The following is a 17,102-nucleotide window of genomic DNA, read 5'->3' as shown; positions in this document are numbered from 1 at the left end:
TACAAAGCAATATATAGATAAAACAACATAAACAAAACCATATAGAGGCAAAACAATATATATAATTAAAAAATAATAATATATTAACATATATAGTATTAACAATAATATATATATATAGTCAACTAGGTTTTGTTTCAGTGGTCGGGAGAATATATATAGTCAAATTGGGTTTAGTTTGGGTGGTTAGAAGGAATAGGTTAAACTCGATTTATAGTTATAAATGAAATAAGCTAACACATTATGATAATCTCCTCTGTATCAATGGATGGAATTTCACATTTTAACTAGCTTCTACATCAATGGATGGAATTTCAAATATTAACTAACTTGCATCTACAATTATGAAATTATCATGCAAATTATCAAATAACAAATGGCATCATGTGAATACATGTTTACCTTTTCACATGTGCCCTTTACAATTAATAAAACTAGTGGTTGTCATAGAGTCATTAACTTCAGAGAGGGATGTTTGTGCACAAGCCAATAATTTTAAAAGAGGGAAAATCAATATCAACAACATTTAATGATGTGGTTGTGCTAGTAATATATATTAATTCAATAATATTATTATATTTATATGCTTATTTTTATATGTGAACAATGAAAAAATCTATCATAATATAGTTGTCAAACCAGTAAGGGGATTGAATGCAGGCTAACCTATCACTATTATTTAAGAAAAGCTACACCACCTAGAATAATGTTGATGGTACATAAGAGATCAAGGTTTCTCTAATGCAAGAGCCCTATGGATTTTAGATTGTTAACATGTTTCCTTAGATCTAATAAAGACAAGTTAGCTCTTAATAAAATAGACGCTATAAGTCCTAGTCCAAGACTATATATATATATATATATATATATTCTTCTCTCGCGGTTTCACACACACATTAACACAATAAAAAAATATATTAATGCTTCTCTCTCCACACATACATCTCAGCACAATAATACACATAGAGAATGAAATGTGATATTAAACTAATAGCACAGTGTTGTATGAAATACATTAATTTAAAAATATATCATCATAATATATATTAATCCACCACATATAATTTAAATATATATTATCATAATAATCATTAATCAAATATAATCCAATAATAAAACATGTTTCCTTACATCTAACAAAGACAAACTAGCTTTTAATAAAATAGACACTACAAGTCCTAGTACAAGACTATATATATATATATATATATATATATATTCTTCTTACACTCACATTAACACAATAAAAAATATATTAATGCTTATCTCTCCACACATACATCTCAGGACAATAATATATATTGATGTTTCTCCCTCCCCATAAACACACACAAACATTATTATGTACAGAGAATGTAATGTGATAATAATATATATTGATGTTTCTCCCTCCCCATAAACACACACAAACATTATTATGTACAGAGAATGTGATGTGATATTAAACCAATAGCAGAGTGTTGTATCTATATATATGAAATACATATTAGTTAAAGAATATATCTATCACAATAATATTAATCCACCACATATAATTAAAAAAAAAATTATTATCATAATAATCATTAATCAATATAATCCAATAATAAAACATGTTTCCTTACATCTAGCAAAGACAAACTAGCTCTTAATAAAATAGACGCTATAAGTCCTAGTACAAAATACATATATATATATTACTCTGTCAGTTACACACACATTAACACAATAAAATATATATTAATGCTCTCTCTCCACACATACATCTTAGCACAATAATATATATTGATGTTTCTCTCTCCCCACAAACATTATTATATAAATATATATAGAGAATGTAATGTAATATTAAACCAATAGCAAAGTGTTGTATCTATATATATGAAATACATATTAATTAAAGAATATATCATGATGATAAATATTAATCCACCACATGTAATTAAAAAATATATTATTATAATAATCATTAATCAAATCTAATCTAATAATAAAACATGTTTCCTTACATCTAATAAAGACAAATAAAACATGTTTCCTTACATTTAATAATGACAAGCTCACTCTTAATAAAATAGACGTTATAAGTCCTAGTCTAAGACTATATATATATTCCTCTCTCAATTATACACATGTTTTTCTCTCCCCACAAACACAAACATTATTATATGAATATATATAGAGAATGTAATGTGATATTAAACCAATAGCAAAGTGTTATATCTATATATATGAGATACATATTAATTAAAGAGTATATCATTAAAAAATATATTAATCCACGTATATTATTAAAAATATATATTATCATAATAATCATTAATCAAATATAATCCAATAATACCATGTAAATGAAGGATGGCAAGTGGGAGAGGAATTCTCCAATAATAACATTAATGTTAATGAGGTATGGCAAGTGGGAGAGGAAGTCTCCAATAATAGAATTAACGTTAGTGAGGGATGGCAAGTGGGAGAGGAAGTCTCCAATAATAGAATTAACGTTAGTGAGGGATGGCAAGGGGATGGCTAGTGGGAGAGGAAGTCTCCTTGATCTTGAAACAATCCATTTTGTTCTCTATAAATGTGTGAGAAAGAGATCCTTTTGAAAGTTGAGATAAACAATCTTATCCTTCTCATCCCATATGTAAGAGATGGTGAGGGATGGCAAGTGGGAGAGGAAGTCTCCTTGATCTTGAAACAACCCATTTTGTTCTTTATAAATGTGTGAGAAAGAGATCCCGTATGTAAGAGATGGTTGTACGATGACCTCAAGACCTAGTCAATGATGACTTTTGAGTCTCCCAAAATACCAACCTATATCCCATCTTAACTCTGGATCTACCAAGTGCCAAGAGGGATTAAATCTCGTCAATGATGACTTTTGAGTCTCTCAAAATACCAACCTAGATCCCATCTTAACTCTGGATCTACCAAGCGCCAAAAGGGATTAAATCTAGGTTTGCATCTCAAAAAAATTGATCCTTTTTGGCACTTGGTAGATCCAGAATTAAGATAGATCTAATATTGTTTAATTATTAATTATAATTATATTATAAATATAAATATAATTATTAATTTTATGTTTTTTATTTTATTATATTTATTTTTATTTTATTTTGACAGAATCAAAATGTTAAACATTACAACATATTTACCATTATATGATCAAATGTCTACAAAGAAATATAAAGAATTTTTTTAATAAAAAGTGGATTGGGTGAGAGGAAATCTTGGATAAAATATAATATTATAGTATTATATTTTACCCAATAATTATTAATTAAAATATAATATTGTTACATTTTACTTAATATTTCCTCACCCCTACTAATTTTATCGTTGAGTTAGTTTACTTTTAAACTTCAAATATAAAGAAAAACTACAATAAAAAGTACGCCAATTGGGTGGAAATATTGGGTAAAATATAATATTATAGTATTATATTTTACCCAATATTTCTCGCAAGCTAGTAAAAAGTGGATGAAGTTAGGCATAAATATTAGATAAAATGTAATAATTACATTTTACTTAATATTTTTCCCACCTTGGTTTACTTTTAAACTTCAAATATAAAGAAAAACTACAATAAAAAGTACTCCAATTGGGTGGAAATATTAGGTAAATTATAGTATTATAGTATTATATTTTATCCAATATTTCTCGCAAGCTAGTAAAAAGTGGATGAAATTGAGCATAAATATTAGATAAAATGTAATAATTACATTTTACTTAATATTTTTCCCACCTCCTCCCCTCACCGGGCTCACTTTCATAGTTAAGCTTATTCATTTCTAAACTTACCATCCTAGATGTATCAAAGCTCTATTTCTAGCAAGCTAGTAAAAAGTGGATGAAAAAATGCATAAATATTAGGTAAAATGTAATAATTACATTTTACCTAATATTTCCCCCCTCCTCCCCTCACCCCAACTCACTTTCATAGTTAAGTTTATTCATTTCTAAACTTATCATCCTAGATCTATCAAAGCTCTATTTCTATAACACATTATTGCACATAAATTAAGAAAATATATTACATATATTATATTAAAGTGATTATCAAATAAGTCATTAGAATGAAGTAACTATTATTTTGTATTTTGTGCAATCTTGTTTAACCTTACACTTTTGAAACACACCTTATTGAATTACCTAATAGCCTCCAAGAAGCTCTGGAGCTTCTACACATATATACACATTATATATTCGCTTCTACACATATATATACACATTATATATTCGCCCATTCAACAACAGAAGCAAAACATACAAAAAAAACATAGGCTTACTGAGCATATCCATACAAATGCCAAGTGTTAACATACCATAAAAACAATTTACCTTTACAAATTACATGGATTCAACACATCATTTCTACACATAATTATGTATCTAAATATAACATCAAACTACGATGGATCTATACTAGTTTAATTTCCCCTTTAAATAGATCACACTGAGTTGTAGAGCACCTCTTGGCACAATCAATCTCCTCTAATTCAAACCACTTGGTGCAAAAGATGACTCCCCACAAAGCCAAGTGCTCCACTCTATTATTAGTTCGAACACAACGTGACTAGCACAATTGTAAAAAATATCCCAATTTAAGAACTATAACCGTTCCACTCCCCAAATAGCCCCCACAGAAAAATTAGACCAAATATCCCTGATTCGCCATCTTCTTCTTGTAATCTTAACCCTTGAAAGGCCCATTATCTTTATAATAAACCACTGCCTAATTACAATTCCCCTAACATTTGCCACATTCTTTTCTGGCCCTCCATGTGCCCCACCTAATGAAAAATGGTTATGATCCTTATAATCCTTGAACCAAATAGCGAGACAGTGACCTATCGATGACTCGTCCCATGTGGCAAAAAATCTGAAGCCTCTAAAGAGCCCCATACGGTAATCGAACCTTTATCCCCATCATGCTGCATAAGGCACGTTAACCAATTAAACAGCCAGATTACGATGGAGGAGGTGCGATGTGGGCTCCCTACCCCTTTCAGACGTATTACGAAGGAGATTCGATGCGGGCTCCCTACCCCCTTTACTTGCTTCGAGCAGGCTCATGTGGTTATTCAATGCAACGCCTTACACTCCTGCAAGATATTTGGAATTGTGGCTTTCTCACAGCTCTTTATGATGGTTTACTTATTGTGATAAGCTCTCATTATCATTTTCCATGTTCGAGTGCTTCAATTCAAGCACGTTAAAGTTTCAGTTTTCTTGTCATTGTTTCTCTAATTCTAGTGGCTGTGGATTAACGTTTTCTGGCAGGATCGATGTGAATAAGCCATAGGTGGAAAAGGTTTAAAAAGATCTTCGAAGGCAAGAAGAGACAAGTTAGGCCAACAACAACGCTTTATTGACTATTTCTGCCAAGTTGGCAGAGTTCAAACAGTTCAACATTATTCACAATATCAACATCATGAACCTTCTTCGCATTTAGAATCAACACAGACTCCTTGAGGCCGAATGTAGCCACTAAAATCTTTACTTCTCATTCAGCGGATAAACTCCCCCCTCTCTCGCTTCAAACAACATCAAGTCTGAGCACTCTTTACAAATTCGCCTTGCAAACAATGACTCAGTTGAACAAAGCATAAATCCGGTGGACATCATTCACAGGGACAAGAAGCCCATAATAACGCCACCCATGATTCGACTATATATGTTTTTGAAAAATATTCATTGTGTAAATTTTTTAAGCTGTCACGTCTAGGAAAACATGAAACTCTCCCTTAAATAGGATCCTGGAGCATCTTTTAAAACACTTGTATCTTTGCCTTTATCAGTCATGAAAAACTGTTATGAATGTAACACTGCTAGCTTTTGCGCAACAATATTTTTTTATCAATTTTGTCTGAAATTTGATACAGATTTGGGAGGTTTGCAAATTTAATTTAAGTGTTCTAAGAAATTTTTTCCGATGGTGGGTTGCATTTAGCCACCCATGGCATGGTCAGGACTCCATATGCGTGAAAGAAAAATCATTCTTTCCAATCTGTGAGGAGGGTGCCGAGTAGGATAGGGCTCAGTTCTCCCTCTGTTTATACGTGTGCTTGCCAGGCAATGACGCTCTTTTTGACAAAGACGGCGGGTACTAGACTGTCTCCATAGAAGGGCTCCAATTACCATTTGAATTTTCTGATATTGCGGAACTGTAACATAAAGATGCTTTGAGAAAAAAATACTCATGCATTTGCTTGATTGAATGAATTAATTCATGTTCAATGCCTATGATATTCACTGAATAGTAAAGGCGATCTGGTTTTTCCCCGTGCACCTGCATACATAGATATTGGGTATATTTATTTTTCTTTTATTTTCAGAACATGGCTTTTATTTTTGAATCACAGAAAGAATTAAAGAAATTTAACAAAAAATAAATAAAAATAATGCAGGGTTTTAACCTCCATCAAATAGCCCTACAGAAAAATTAGACCAAATATCCCTGAATTGGGGATGAATCCGACAATTTATTGACTCAATAATATGTTATTACACATTTTACAATTTTTTAAGGTCCATATAAAAAGAACCATCACTCGGGAATTTGACTGCAAGAAGCGTCACATGGTAATTTCACTTTACAGTGATTTTTTGAATGATATTCAACAACAAACAAAAAGATTTCTCGCGCATTTCTGTCTCATATATACAAGGATAGAAACAAAGTACTTGATTGCAAAGGTAGTATTGAAAACATTGTCAATTTTTCGTTGCAAACTTTTTTGGCCAGCCAATTTTTACGATTTTGAAAAAACATGAATATATTTTGTATTTTCTACTATTTACCGCTTTTACTAGTTTTTTCGCCAATGTTTCCAAGCTAATGTTTTCTGAACCCTCACTAATATTTTTGCGGATGTAGATGTTTCCAAGGCACCAAAAAAGGGATTAGAGCAGAGTACTTGGATCATCTCCAATCTTAGCACGCAAATGGTTACTCTCATATACCTTGGCTATAAAATTACCACAATGAACAGATTCTTAATTCTGATGTTTGCAAAGATGCATTGTCTTTCAAAAGTTTAAACCATGAATTGCTATTTATCAACACAGCTCACCGTTTACTGGAAGTTTTCTCAAAGTGAACCACCTTCATATCCTATTATTGAAAGATATAATTTGTCCTTTTAAATAAAAAACAATGTAATGTTTTTTTAATATAGCTTTATAAAATTCTATCTATTATTGAAAGATGGCAATCTATGTCCTAAATAAAGAACAATGTAATGTTTTTTTTGATATAGCTTTATAAAATGTAAGCAAAGCTATTGTGGTGCCACCCTGTGAATGCCACATGTTTAACTTTGACATTATTTTGTACCAGTATTATTGGATACAGTAACGCAGAAAATCCACCCGTTACATGATCGTTATCTCTCCTAGTGTATATCTCTATTGATATGTCCAGACATGAATGTGTGTGTTCGTCTCTATCCATATATCTGTCTGTTTCAATAGTACTAGAAAGGGATGGATATCTCTGTTTCAATAGTACTAGAATAATCAAAGATATTTTCCATCATCAAACAACATGCCACTTTTAAACTGATAAAACTTCAACCTGGAATGTATCAATTCATGACCCTGACATTGATTTTCCTCCACACTTCGTCTTGGATGGTCAAAAATAACTTGTAGGGGCAAGTTGGCAACTAGTCGCAACAATAGTATTTTATGTATCAATTTAGTCATGTCCTCGCATATGCAGAAAAAATTAAAGATACCATGGTAACAGCTACTAACAAAATACTAGTTCAACTATCTTAAGTTTTGAAATATAGATTTTAACAAGATTACAAGAAATGACTGCCACCCAACATTGTTTCAACACATAATTGACCATAATTGTCCGAGAGGGGTGATAAGCTCTACAGCCAGGTCGGAAGAGATCTTCAACAGTTTGTGCCTCCACTCGTCCATACATGTGACACTAAAAGTACTGGAAAAAAGAGCCCAACATTAGTTACTATAACATTAAAAATAAAAATAGAAAGAAAAATAATCAACTATCTTATACATCTTCCCATATTTGAACTAGTATAGATCCATCTTCATCACAGATAAAGACATAACAGCTTACCTTAATACCTCCAAAAATAAAGCCATCCGATTCTACAAGGCCGGGAATAAAGGATTTTTCAAGAGCAATGTCAGCATGAAAATTGAACTCGACAAAAATCTTTGTATGAGCTTCCTTGAAAATCAAGTTGTTCAATCGAAGTAATTAGAAATTAATATCAAAGAGAGTAACAGTAAAACTGTATTACTTGATTAAGTTACTCATATCAGTGAATGGAACAGACCACTGATTACAGTTCAGGAAAAAAGTTTGGTCAAAGCCTTAGTATGTTGTAACTTCAAATAATTTAAGACACAGTAGAAACTATACCATACTTGTGAAATGTACTTTTTAAAGCATTAAACCATCATTGCAGAAGATAAAAATGGTTGTAAAACATTATCATATATTGTAAAAATGTAAAATCATTAGTGGCATTCTTTCCAAACAAATTTGAAGAATTATGAAACACAAATTTAAAGTCATAAGTACCAATTCCCCATCCTATCAGAATGACTGCAAGAATTGACCATGTGAACATGTCATGAAGGTAGGACAGAACTAAAAATTTCAAACTGGGAACTTGCAGAAGATAAAAATGGTTGTAAAACATTATCATATATTGTAAAAATGTAAAATCATTAGTGGCATTCTTTCCAAACAAATTTGAAGAATTATGAAACACAAATTGAAAGTCATAAGTACCAATTCCCCATCCTATCAGAATGACTGCAAGAATTGACCATGTGAACATGTCATGAAGGTAGGACAGAACTAAAAATTTCAAACTGGGAACTCATGGAATTTACCAGTGAAATATTCTGGCAAGTGGAAGTAGAAGACCCATCTGCGTTCTAATTTGCACAAGAATCAACTCCAAATCATCTAGGCAGTCAAGGAGTAATCACATATCCACAAAGCTATGTCTGGAAGAATAAATGAAGACAAGACAAGTACAGGTAAAATGGGATACCCTGCTGCCACTTCTTTGGTAAACCATGATTCAGGCATTGAAACTTTGTTTCTGGTTTTCAGTAAAAACCTTAGGGGCACTGAACAAGCAACAAAATGAGCATTGTACTGGACAAAGATATAAGACCCTGGAAGTGTCTAGGCAACTATGAGGAAATATACAACCCCTGAAGATCTGATAATGGAACACAAAGTAACACTCTTATGAGTTCATAGTTCATGTAATGGTACATATCCCAAAGAAGTACTAATTTCGTTCACTATATCATTGCATTGCATCAGAAGGTACAACATCTGATGTGATATGTCCGGAGGAGCAGATTCTGTGGCATCATTCTCAACAAGTGAATTGACTATTGCATTATTCTCAAGAAGAAGAGATGTAGATATAGGTATATTAACATTTTCTTTTTGAGAATGTTCATCCATGGCAGTAACCACTGTACGGCTGAGTTCCCCACTATCTAATTGAAAGGTTACACGGGCAGTTTCTTTTAGAGTTCCATTTCCCAGCTCATCTGCCTTCTTTAAGCAGGACTTCAATTGAACCACAGGTCGCAATTGAAGTGTGGATTTAGGAGTACTCTCAATTGGAGTTTCTGGAACCCCATGTCTATCCAATGATCTCAGGGAAGCCATATCTTCTTGTGTTACAGCTGGCAGTGATGGAGAGACTTCTTCACTCTGTATTCTTGACAACTTCAGTGACTCAGTTTTGCTCTGCAATGCCAAAGCTTCATTCTTTGGTTGAAAGATCTGTTTTAGGCGATAGCTGACATCTGCTTGACCAAACAAGCTGTTCTCTGTAGCATATTCATAGGCTGTTTCTGCATCAGAGCTGTGTTTAAACACAACTTGAGCAGAACCTGAATTAAAATAAATTCTTGTTCCTGAAACATCCAATGGCCCAAAACGTGCAAACTTTACTTTCAACTGCACTACAGAAGGTAATGCGAATCCCTGAGGAAATTTCATGCAAAGTGCCATTGGTCCTTCAATTGCTTTAGATGAATCAGATGACTTTTCAAAGGAGGATTTCCTAGGCTTTGACTGCTGCTCCTGCACTGATTCTTTTAAATCTGTTCTTGAAAGGACTGATGATTTGTGGCCATTAGGTTTTAAACGAGACCTCTTTGGTATGGATTCCAAATCTTTTAGCTTCCTTAATCTTTTCAAAGAACCAGAACCATCAGACTGCGCATCCAACTTCCGTTTCCTATTTTCCTTTGCCTCGAGACGTTGACTTCTGCCACTTTTTAAGACATGAGGCATAGAATTTTGCATCTTGGAATTTGTTAAGGGAGCAACTTCATTTGGTTCTGAATTGCCATTTTCATCAGCTAAGGGATCCTTGACATTAGGATCATTTGACTCTGACAAGGATGACAAGAGATCAGACTCCCGTCTAGCATTTCTGTTCTTAGTTTCCTGAATATCTCTGACCTCGTGTAATGATTCAACATTTTTAGATGCCTCCAAAGATGAAATTGAAGTCAGACTTTTCTGATAAACCAGAGATCTGAACTTTAGGAAGAAATGAGATACCTTTGATGGACAGTCCCTTTCAATCCCATAAAACGGATCCAATGCAAGAGATAGAAAATCATTCATAAGTAGACAAAGAAGAGATTCAGAATTTTCAGAATCCACTTCTCTACATAGGAACACATTACCTTCAGATTGATCAGACAACATGGGGGCACATCCTTTATCATCTTCTGTCATTGCAGCCCTTCTGTAATTATGAGAAGCAGAATTGACCACAGCTGTACCTGTTCTTTCATCCTTAGGTTCTTCCGCAATGCTTTCCACAACCTCAGAAACTTTACGCCGTTTCTCAGTTGGCTCTATTTCACCAGGCAATCTTGTCTCATTGTTATGATTTTCTTCTCTTGGGTAACTCCTACGACCAGGGGTATCTTGCAGAACTGAAGATTTTGCAAATTTCACAAGTCTTTTAAAGCCTTTTGTTTTCTTAATAACTGCACGATCTAAGCTAGTCGCCAACTCTGAACTTGGCACAACATCAGCATCACCAATATCAGATGAAGATACTAGCAACTCCTTAGCAGTGTTCTTAGAGTCAGTATCCAATTGAATGGCATCAGCCTTCCCTTGTACATCTGGGCAATCTTCACAAGGACTACTCTCCAATCCTCCAGATATACAATCATCTGCGTGTGGAGGTTCATCCATTTCAACAGAACTCAATAATTGGGATTTAATGGAGTCATTAGAGAGATACACAATTTCATGCAGCTCTTTACCACCATTTTCCAATGCACATCCCACATTGTTTTCAGTTTCTTGATCCTTTGCCAAAGACACAGGTTTACAGGCTAAAGGATGCACATTCGAATGAGAGTCTTGGGTTAATGCAGTACATACCCTGGCTGAAAACCCAACATCAGGTTTTTCAGTTGTTTTAGCAGCAAGTGATGCTCCATTCTCCTGTTGCACACCATTTGCTGATAATGATTCCTTCTCAGCACCCACCAAACTTTTATGCACTCTGTGTAGCTCATCTAATGTATCCATAGTTTCAGTGTCTTCTACTTGTACACAATTCCCTCGAGGACCTATATCATCAATAACCATTGCCACTGGACCCATCTGTTGATTTTCTTCACATGATTCATTAGCAATAATGCCTTCCCCTTCAGCTTCAAGGGTCTTGCCACAAATAGAATTCTTAGTAGAACTGTTTGGAACCATAGCCACTTTTTTCTCATTCTTCTTCTGAGAAGCTTTAGATGATCTCTTTCCATCTTCCGCTCGAGATACAGAACATTCAACCAATCCTTTTGTGGAAGGTAAATTATCTGACAAGGATTTTGAACCAATTTCATTGGGTGTCGCTGCTTCACACCTATGAATTTCACGCAGTTCTTCTTTTTCACCTGGCTTGCTAGCAAGCACAGACTTGTCCAAATCATTCTGCCTGTCCAGAAGTCCCATATGCAAGGCCTTCGTTACAGCTTCCTTTTTTCTTGATTGAGCCTCTCCAATACTACCTCTCCCTCTTTGCAGGTTCTTCTTTACCTGATTCCTATCTTCTTTTGTTTCAATGGACTTAGGTTCCTCAGTGTGAATTCTTTTTTTAAAGACATATTTACTGATATCATCATCTGTCAAAGATCTTCCTTCTGCCAATTTTATATTCGATTCTGATTTTTGAAGACCATTTGCCTGTACCAAATAATTCATGAGAGAATCACTATTTGTGGCAGAGAAATGTTCTTGAATTCCCTCTTGCCTTTTGAGCAAGTACCTCACTTTCTTCTCATCAGTTTTCTCAGGCAAACTAGAACTCTTAGCTAGATCCTTCACTTTAACATGCCTTGGCCTTTCCTTCTTTTCATCTACTGAAGGAGGTTCAACTGTAGAGTCCCTGCAGACAACTGATAAAACACACATTGACAGTTGCACAACTCAGAGATTTTTCAAGTCCAAAAATAAATTAACATAACATGGTTGCACAAGCTTCATGACACAATCAAATATAGATAGTTTCTTTCATCTGGAGAATCAGAATGCAAGACGTCCATGAAAAAGCAAAAGGGGCATTACAAGCACATAAATCATCAGTTTGATCCAATGTCACGAACATCGGCATCGAGATAAAATCAACAAGGGTCCAAAAAACCGTAAAAATCAGGAAAATATCAGTGAAAATCAGCAAACGTTGACAAAATTAAGACGCCATAAAAATATCTTTAGAAATCAGCAAATATCAGCTAGGCCAAAAAATTGTGATTTCAAGATAAAATCAGGATGTTGTCGAGATGTTCAACATTGGTTTAAAATTTAAATGAATTTATGCATATTCCTCTAGTAACCATTAATTACCAAGCTATGATAAATTTTAAAAGTAGAAAAAAAATAACTAGTTTAGATGAGGGCATCAATTCAGATAAGATAAGATGATTTTATTAATGTCCACATATTACAAAGTAATAGATCAATAGAACTAGAGAATACAAGCAGTGGAGACAGCTAGAACAATCCCATTGCTAAATGATATCAATGTACAAGATCTATAAATGACAGCTAACCAAGCCCTAAGAGGTGCAAGGCACTGGCTCAACATCAGCATCACAAGTAAATAGAAGTAGAAGAGAGAGAGTAGACATCCCTGTCCTAATCAAAAGCTGTGAAGGAGCCAGGAGGATGCTTTCCCATTGGTCCTATGAAAAGCATTTTTCAAATGCAGCACAAAGTGGCTTTATAGGAGTACCTACTACTAGCCCAAATCTACCTCTCACAGATAGATGGGCAGTTCAGAGTTATGAAAGACATGTGGATCCAAAGATTTTGGAAAGCTCATGCATCCATAAACACAAGTTCTTGGAGGATTGGTTTTTAATAATAGTCTAACAGCTAAGGGTCATGCTTCAGAGATGTCAACTGGTTGATTTCTCATGGCATAAGTAGTCAGGCGTCCTCTGTTGGGCTGCAAGGTCACCTGAACCTTTTGGGACAGATTTGCTGCAGAATATCTTATTTTGTTCATTTTACCCCACTTGGGAGGAGTCATATTTGCAGACAGGTAAATGATTACACAGGTATTTCCTCCTTACAGGAGAGACGGTAACTGGCTACTTTTAATGGAGAAGCTATACCACTTCACCTGAGAAAAGTCGTTTGGTTCAAATCTGACCTAAGTGTTCTGTTTACAGATAGATAAAGGATTTATAAGGAAAAACTGGTTCACTTTAGATTGGGGTCAAAGCAGATAACGCCCACTCATCCTCGCCCATATCGGGTAAAGCAATATGAATACCTCTGCTACGGCCAACACGTAAGATTGTATGATGTACTATGTTCTCGTCATTAATAGAGGAGCTAAAACACTTCACCTGAGTGAAATTTCTGGGATCAAATCTGACTAGACAATCACTTTGCAGCTAGGCTAGGAATTTGTATAGAAGATATTGATTTTTTTAAAGTTGGATACAAAGCGGACATGCTTTCCCTCCTTGCCCGTATAGGAAGGGGCAATATGCATGCCTCTCTGCCTTGACCAACAATGTGAGATTGTGTGATGTATTATGTTCCGAGCATTAATGAAATATGATGCATTTGTTCTAAAAACAAATAAACATGTATTCACAAATTTTTCTGGCTTACCTTGAGGTTGAAGCTCAAGTTCATCCGAAATATCATCTGTGCCAGCATCATCAGAGCATGTGGAAATTCTCAGGGCTTCTCGATAGTCCTTGCCCCGGGAAGTCACGGTGGCAGCTCGGTACGCAAGTACTTCAGCAACACATTTTATCCCCGAAACGGATCTGTCTTCTGCGCTCCAGGGTGATACAGCCATACGCCTAGCGAAAGAAAGCATTATCTCAGGATTAAATTTAGTCCTCGCCCCGTCAATTTGCTTCTCCGTATACACCCCCGGCGTCACGTAGCCTCCTATGTCGACCATTACATAGCCCTTCACTTTCGCTGGCTTGAAATAGCTAGAATTGCGGCATGGGCACGTCAAGCCCAGCGCAGCTCGTCTTCCCAACTCATCGACAGACTCTTCCACCGCCTTGGTGAAAGTGCGAGAGGTCGATTGCTTCGACTTTTGATCATAATTTGGCTCGAATGGCACCAGATCAGATTCCATAAACCACCCATAGCTACTGTCCCCGAAGAAAGCAATCAACATATGCCCCGATTTTCTTTTACTTCGTGCCATGGCCGAGGCAAATGCCGGATTGTACACCTGACCCGGCCACCATGGATGGGATTTCACCTTTGCCCAGACCATGTCTCCCTCACGAAATTTCGAGGTTAGGTTAACATCATAGCCACTCTCCAGAATAGCTTTATCTCTATTCTTTCCCTCTTTGAAAGCAATACTTTTCTTCAAAATCCTGCCCTCTTTGACAGTAATACTGTTCTTTAAAGGAGTATTATCGTCAATGTCGTCCATATTTTGAAAATCTTTCTGTTTTATCTTCTGATGATCCCCTGCTTTACTCCGGATCAAAATTTTCCCTATTGGAATATTGTCCTCCTCCTCATCGGCGCCTGAACAAGATGATTGCAAACTAGGCATATCGACACCGCCTTTATTATTCTCCATAACCCTGGCCTCGGGCGGCTTCATTTCTCCACCACCCAAGCTCTCGCTTTCGAGCATTTTCACCCCTCCAGAAACCCTAGATTTATCATTTTTCCGCATCAACATTTGTAACGGCACATTCTCTGCATCGACCTCTACGGAAACCCTCATTTCTTCAACCTTGGGTATCAAACCCTCTCCTGCACCAGAAACCCTAAATCGTTTATCGTTTTTCCTCCTTTCTTCACCATTTTCGGATCTGAGACCCTGTAAATTGTGCCCAGATGATGTTTCCGCCAATCTCCTCATTCGCTTGCCTTCGTTCCGAAGGGAAACCATCGTGTTGGATACACTCAACTGAAACAATGACAAATTCTACAAACAGAGATTCAAATTTAAGAGTATTTCGGCCCATACCTTCAATCACGATAAATAGCCGAATCCCTATTGCAATATTTCATTGCGTTATGGGAGTTCTCGGGGCCATTCGCATTATTTATTCCTCTTCGTGGTCGGCTTCTCCTCTGCTTCAATACCATAAAGGGATCATTTGAGCTTTCTTTGGGCGTCGAGAGGATTTTCCCTCGCTTACCGGACCAATAGGTTGGGAGGAGAATTACTGACCACCCAGGTTTCCGGTTGGTTCCACTTGACTGGTTGGTCATCCTCTAGACTTGGATAAGATTTTGTGCTTCTTACTCTGCTGGGGTGATTTGCCACCAATTTGGGTTTTTCTCTTCCAATTTTGGCTTTCACTTATTTGGCATTTAATATCGATTTTGACCATGTCAATTTAAGTTAAATTAGTTACTCTTTTTTTATACACGTAGATAATTAAAAAATAAATAAAATATTTGTTTTAATTCATAATTAAGTTATTCTTTTTTATAGAGGTAGATAATTAAAAAAATAAAATATTTGTTTTAATTCATAATTTTATTTTATAAAATTAAATTATTATTTCGAGAGAAGTTTGCCTGTTTAATATGATAAAAATGGTTTACCATTTTGACTCGATTAAATTATATAAAAATAAAATTAATAATTTTATTTATAATTACAATTATAATTAGCCATGGGGTAGCTCAACTCGCAATGACTATGTAAATAAAATATTATGTGCGATTCAAATCTCTTTATAAAAAGGGAATACAGTTTATAATGGTTGTCTTTCACGTTATTAACTTGTGGCAGGTGAGTACAAAAATGACCCAATTGTCCATTCCTCTAGTAAACTATATATATATATATATATATATATCAGCGTAGATCTATTTTAACTCTGAATCTACCAAGTGTCAAGAGAGATTAAATTTCTTGAAATGCAAACCTCTTTTAGAATGAAAAGAGATTTGATCTCTCTTGACTCTTGGTAGTTTCAAAGTTAAGATGAATCTAGACTTATAAATAACAATGTCTTTTTCTTTTTTTTGTAAATCCCCACAAAATTTTCATTAATCAAAGGATGTTATCAAAATATACATGGCTATAAACCAAATTAACTGCAAGTGCTCATAACAATGTCATAAGCATGGAAAACACAAAGATTTAATGAGTTAACATAGTTATTTTGTTTTAATTTTAATTTTTTTTAACCATAGTGAATATGTTAATAAGGTTATGTTATTTTAATTAAGTCGAAGGCTTTTTTATTGTAAGGTTTATCCTCACGACACTGTTCAGATTTGTCGTCCCTGACAGAGAATCTAAACAGTGTCCCTCCAAACAATAATAAACTGAGCGGATTCAAACTAACAATAGAAAACGGTGGTGGGTTTGCATAGCCTTGCTGCTAACATTAATCCGCTAATTGTTTTGTTTTGAGATTGCATCATAGATGGTTGGAGTGGACATTGAAATTAACCTCGGTATCAAACTGTGGAAGAGATAATAAAAATTTAGTTAATTTGATAGGAGCTTTTGCAATTTATTATCTCATATATTGAAAATTTTCTCAGCCTCCAATCCAGTAAGGAGGGATAAACACTCTCTAATCTATTTTTATTGGAAAAGGCA

The 17,102-nt window shown here is 34.8% G+C and overlaps 1 protein-coding gene across 1 annotated transcript; it reads right to left on the bottom strand.

The window, feature by feature from the left end:
- Positions 1-8,794: 8,794 nt before the first annotated feature.
- On the bottom strand, positions 8,795-15,661 carry LOC149200002 (uncharacterized). Its single transcript, XM_089402568.1, has 2 exons — positions 14,159-15,661; positions 8,795-12,429 (listed from the first exon to the last, which is right to left on the bottom strand). Exons 1-2 carry the CDS (start codon positions 15,423-15,425, stop codon positions 9,239-9,241), a joined length of 4,458 nt encoding a protein of 1,485 aa, XP_089258694.1. The 5' UTR covers positions 15,426-15,661; the 3' UTR covers positions 8,795-9,238.
- Between the last annotated feature and the right edge of the window lie 1,441 nt (positions 15,662-17,102).

Source organism: Pinus tabuliformis, chromosome 2_1 (assembly GCF_031772625.1).
Source record: "Pinus tabuliformis cultivar Carrire ecotype Pingquan chromosome 2_1, CPIR1, whole genome shotgun sequence".
In the NCBI taxonomy this organism is placed as follows: domain Eukaryota; kingdom Viridiplantae; phylum Streptophyta; class Pinopsida; order Pinales; family Pinaceae; genus Pinus; species Pinus tabuliformis.
This window is presented reverse-complemented; position numbering and strand designations above follow the sequence as displayed.